Source organism: Lathyrus oleraceus, chromosome 4, assembly GCF_024323335.1.
Source record: "Lathyrus oleraceus cultivar Zhongwan6 chromosome 4, CAAS_Psat_ZW6_1.0, whole genome shotgun sequence".
In the NCBI taxonomy this organism is placed as follows: domain Eukaryota; kingdom Viridiplantae; phylum Streptophyta; class Magnoliopsida; order Fabales; family Fabaceae; genus Lathyrus; species Lathyrus oleraceus.
The window spans coordinates 11,608,185-11,614,165 of NC_066582.1; the positions used below are offsets into that span (position 1 = coordinate 11,608,185).

A 5,981-nucleotide genomic window follows, 5' to 3' on the forward strand; every position below is an offset into this window, starting at 1 on the left:
CTGGAGGGTTGGCTGCAATTTGTTGCAAAGTTTGATTTTTCCAGTGATGTATGCGTAAAGGATGTAAAGTATCATCAAAGAGATCATATGCATTATTAAAGGGTAAATGTAGCTTAGAAAAGGGAAATTGAGTTTCATCAAAAACTACATGCCGTGAAATAATTAATTTTCTGTTTGACAAATCATAACATTTATATCCTCTGTGATTGGACGGGTAGCCCAAGAAAACACACGGGGTAGAGCGAGGTTGTAATTTATGGATACTGGTAGAAGGAAACAGTGGATAGCATAAACAACCAAAAACCCGGAGGTGTGTATAAGTGGGATCCCGGTGATATAAAATCTGAGTAGGTGACTTGTGATTAAGAGATTTATGTGGGAGAATATTTAACAAGTAAGTTGCCATTTGAAGAGCATGATGCCAAAAAGAAGTGGGCATGGAAGAATGGACAAGGAGAGTGCGAATCATGTTATTTATGGTGCGTATTTTTCGTTCCGCTTTACCATTTTGAGAAGAAGTATGCAGGCAAGAAAAACGAAAAATAAGACCATTAGCATCACAATATTTTCTGAAAGACTCATTGTCAAATTCACGTCCATTGTCACATTGAAAACATTTGATGGTTTTATCAAATTGAGTTTTAATGAGAGAAGTCAAGGATGAAAACATAGAGTAGACTTCAGATTTTTTGCTAATAGGAAAAGTCCACAAAAAATTAGAGTAATCATCCAAGAATAAAACATAATATTTATGCCCAACTGTGCTTAAAATAGGAGAAGTCCATAAATCACTGTGCATAATATCGAAAGACATTAAAGTATGAGATTGAGAAGCATAAAATGGCAATTTAATATGCTTCCCAAAGACACAAGAGTCACAAACAGATTTTGAAATTAAATTGTTACAACCAATGAACTTATTTTTGCTAAGAAATCGCAAAACATATGAACCCGGGTGTCCTAAATGGTTGTGCCATAAACTGGAAGTAAGAGCTGCAAAAGAGGATGGATGGGAAACTGAATAATTATTCGTGACGGGATAAAGATCCCCAATACTATCACATCTCATTAGTGGCATCCCCGTCTGAAAATTATTCACAGAGAATCCAAAAGGGTCAAAAGTAATAGAAACATTATTATCAATAGTGAGACGTCGCACATAAATTAAATTTTTAATAATTTGCGGAGCATGTAGGACATTTTGTAGTTTTAAAGGTTTTGTAGATGTGGAAAGGGTTGATTGTCCATAACCACGGATTGGAATTTGTTATCCACTACCAACAATAATATTTTGATTTGAATTACTCATATTAGAATAAGACGAGAGATTACCTTGTGATGCCGTCATATGAGAGGTTGCTCCAGTATCCATATACCACTGGCCATCGGGAGAATTGAGGGACATGGTGTGCATTGCGGCTTCAATATCCGTGGGTGCTAGAGAAGGAGTGTTGGCTGCATAGGCTTGCGGACGTGGACCTAATAGTCCTGGTTGCTTTGAAGGACCACTTGGGAGAGTCCATTGAGAAGACGGATATGGGCAAGGAGGGAGTCCCCATGGTGGTGACATCCAACCCCATTGATACTGCTGCCAGGGAGGGGGAGGAGACTGCCACTATGAGGTGTTGGCTTGTAGGGACGGTTGACCACCACCACGTCCGCCGCCACGTTGACCACGTCCGCTGTTTCTACCGTAACTGTTTCGGTTTTTGTGAGCATAATTTCGGCTGTTATTCTTCTTGCCGCCACGGTTATCATTATAGGAGGAGGGTTCAGTAACATCCTTTGGTTGTGTCGCAACCATGGCAGCCTGTGCGCCGGTAGCCTCCATCTTAATTAGACCGGCTTCTTCAAGAGTATGCATAGAGAGGTCCTGATAAAATTGTGGAAGAGGGTTGCTTTGCCGAATTAGTGTACCGACCCCTTTGTATGCATCAGTGAGACTGGAAACAAGTTGGATAACGAGTCGCTGATTAGAGACAGGGGCTCCAACGTTCTTCAATTGGTCAGAAAGTGTTTTAAGTCGCTGACAGTAAGCGGAAGCGGTGGGAAAATCTTCCATGCGAACGGATGAAAACTCCTGCTCGAGAGTGACTGCACGAGCGTTTTGATTGTCCTGGAAGATGTTGGTCAATCGATTCCAAGCCTCCATGGCAGTGGAGTCTGGTTCAATGATGGTAGCCAAAAGATCGCCAGAGATAGTGGAATAAATCCACTATAGAACTGTTGCATCAAGAGTCACCCATAACTCCTGCTCATCATCGGTTTCAGGTGTCTTCTTTTCCTTGCCTGGTGCTGGAGGAATGATGTGATGAAGAACCTTATGAGATCGAGCATGGATTTTGAAAAGTTCAACCCACGTACCAAATTGAACGTTTTCCATCTCAAGAACAATAGGGATGTGGTTCTTGATGTTGGTTACGACGAGAGCCGGATGGAAAGGGTTCTTTGGTGGTGAAGACGATTGTGGTGGAGGAGTTACCACATCGGTTGGGATTGACATGATTAGTGAGTAGAGAAAGAAAGAAGAAAAAAAATATCGTGTAACAGAAGGTTGAGAGGCTAAGCGGGGCAACCTAGGTCTCTTGATACCATGAAAGGAATTGTTTTCCTGCCGTTTTCATTAATCTGTATCCATATATGTACAATGATCATGTGTGACCAATATAGAAGCCTCTTAACTATACATCAATTATTTGCTTAAAATAGATTAGGAAGGTACTGCCTATTCTATGAATGGAAAAGATACAGATGTTATTACAAGAATATTCTAACAAATATTCTGGTCTATCAGTTTTCATGAGCGGGAGCAATTGAAGATCAAAGTCATCCAATTACTTGTAATGTGTAATTTTTATCTTGCATTTGTTTTAAACAATATGAGTAGCTAAACCCCCCAATGCTAAGGGGGTGTCCCTGATTTAGAATTGTAACGAATTTGAGTTTCCATTTGCATTTATAATATTATTTTTACGGTAACCTTTTGATGTGTTTATTGCTTTCTCTTTCGGACCAATCGAGATTGATTTGTGGTTATCAATTAGGCTGGACCACCATTGATAATGTTTTCATAAGGTTACTCTACAGTAGATATCACCTAGGACTAGGGATACCATGTATGAACCAGAGTATTCTTGGTATTATAAAGCTTAACTTCACCTTAATTTGCTATGGACATAGAAATTAGGGTAGATTGATTAAAGGTTTTCTCACCAAGGACTTGGGAGAAAATACCCTTGAGAACTGGTAGTAATTGATATTTGTTGATGCAATAGTGACTCAGAGTTGTTACAGGGATAAATCATACACCTTCCCTGGCATTGTTCCTCTTACCTTGCAAACCCTTATTTTCATCCTTATTTGCCTTTGCTTTTGAATCTAAAACCCAAATCATACTTTTTGTTTAATTGAATGATAATTTGAACTCGATATTGAAGTGCGGTCCTTGAGATCGACATTCGGGAAATTTCCCCTTTATTACTATAACTGGCAAAATAGTACACTTGCTATTTTTCCGATCAAGTTTTTGCCCTCAAATTTCAAGAACAATTGAATCATTACTAGGAAAATTCAATGGAAAATGGAAAATTATACATAAAATTCAACATGTAGAAAGGGAAAAAAGAGGTCTAAAATCTCAAAAAGTAAAAAAGAGAGTGAAGAGAAAAATTGTGAAATTTTAGTTTAATTTAAAAGATATGACAGTTGTTCGACGCAATATTTAATTAAATTTTTTAATTTATCGCCCACACTTCTCCTTTAAAAATATTTTCACAAGTATTTAAACAAAACAATACACACCAGAATATAATTCATAGTCAGCAAATTAACCCCACACATACCCATTACGGCTGCCATGGACAAGACGCCCAATCATCATTGTTAAAAGTGTTTGTAGTAATTCAAGTGTTGTAATCGATTAACACGGAGGTGTAATCGGTTAGAACAAAGCAAGAAGCACTTATGAGTAGTAGAAAAATGAAAATCTCAAAGGTGTAACCGATTAACCTCAGACGTTAACCGATCACCACTAAAGCTATTTTAATTGTACTGTCAGTTGTAACCGATTAATCAAATGGTGTAACCGATTACAGTCCTAAGTTTTGCAGTTTTTCTGTCAAGTAGTTGTTTGTTTTGGACCCCAATCAGTTTGCAACACTTGTATAAATGTGTTGGATGCATTATCATCCAAGGCTAATGCAATTATCATTCTCACCCTCAATTATCTCACCCCCAATTCTCTCTCTCTCTCTCTCTCTCTCTCTCTCTCTCTCTCTATCTATATATATATATATATATATATATATATATATATATATATATATATATATATATTATTTTTATTTTTTTCCTTTTTCACTCTCCACATTTAAATTCTCTCCACCATTGTTCATCAATCTTGTAGTTCAAAGTTCCAACATTTGGCATCACGAGTCTGGTTTTGATCCACAAACACCTAGTGTTCAACATAAATCATGTTTCCAATGAGAGAATCCCTACAAATCTATCTATCCTTGATGCAAAGAATTAAGAAAAATGGTGCAAGCGAATAAAATTATTGTTTGGTTACAAAGATGTTCTTGAAGTGATCAAGAACGTGATGAATCCCCTGGTTGCAGATGCAACGGATGCACAACAAGTAACATATAAGGAAGAGAAGAAGAAAGATTTTAAGGCGCTGTTTTTTATGCATCAATGTGTGGATGGTGACAACTTTGAGAAAGTTGGTGATTGCAAATCGTCAAAGAAAATGTGAGAGATCTTAGAGAAACCCTATGTAGGGGCTGATAAGGCGAAGGTGATGAGGTTACAAACTCACAAGCTTCAACTTGAATTGACTCAAATGTAAGAAAAGGAGACAATCAACAATTTCACAACAAGAATCACTCAATTAATGAATCAAGTGAAGGCATGCAAAGAAACAGTCACAAAGCAGTATGTTATCGCAAAAATCTTGCGTTCTTTAACACCAAGATTTGACAAATTAGTTGTAGCAATTGAGGAATTGAAGGTCTTGCAATGATGAGGAAATAGGAGATGCAAAGCTCTCTTAAGGCTCATGAGCAAGGGATGAAGGAGAGAAATAATGTTAAGGAAAAGGCGGAGATCGCTTTGCAAGCTCGTTTCAACGAGAAAGACAAGAAATCGAAAGGAAAATGGTCCATGAAGAGTAAAGAAAATTTTCCGAATATTGGTGGAAGAGAGTCCCAAAATTCCAAAAATTCTACTTGACAAGTGGATGAGAGCAGCTAAAACAAAAATGGTGGTTATGGCAACTTTAGAGGTGAAAATAAGAGGTTTGACAAAAACAAAGAGTGGTGCTTTATGTGTCAAAGGTTCGGTTATTTTATAAAAGAATCCAATGCGAACAAGAAGGAACCTCAAGGAGATGAAACCAAGGTTACAAGACAAGAGTTTGGTTAAGAGAATACACTTTTGGTCATGATCATGGAAGGAGAATGCATTCGCAGCAGGCTGTGGGACAACAGCAGTAGCAATTTAAGAAATGCTGCAAAAACATGTTGTAATTGATTTTTAGTTGTTAATTGGTCTATTAACAACAAGTATCTCTATTTCCATCTATTATTTCTCTCTTGATTAATTGGTCTCTTGAATAATATATTAAAAATAAAACATAAATTAATAAAATAAATTATAAGTTCATGATGAAAACACTCTTATTAAATAGATTTTTTCATATAAAATTATAAGATATAAACTATAAAAACCCCAATTCATAATCAATATCGTACACACCTAAGCTATATTAATTTATGAATTAATCCTTTACGGTTGCTATGCACACGAGACCAAATCCACTTGCCGAGTAGTATTAATTAACTAATCATCATTTAGAATTATATAAATTAACCGCGGAATAACCAATATTAATGTCAAAATTCAACATAACCATTTCTCACCCTATAAATACAGACATGCATTAACAAACATTCAACTTCAAAAATCTTATCTCATTAACA

At 36.7% G+C, this 5,981-nt stretch overlaps 1 protein-coding gene across 1 annotated transcript; it reads right to left on the reverse strand.

Annotated features, from left to right (window-relative positions):
* Nucleotides 1-1,615: 1,615 nt before the first annotated feature.
* On the reverse strand, nucleotides 1,616-2,152 carry LOC127135744 (uncharacterized). Its single transcript, XM_051062384.1, has one exon. The coding sequence runs from the start codon at nucleotides 2,150-2,152 to the stop codon at nucleotides 1,616-1,618; it is 537 nt and encodes a 178-aa protein (XP_050918341.1).
* Nucleotides 2,153-5,981: the final 3,829 nt, after the last annotated feature.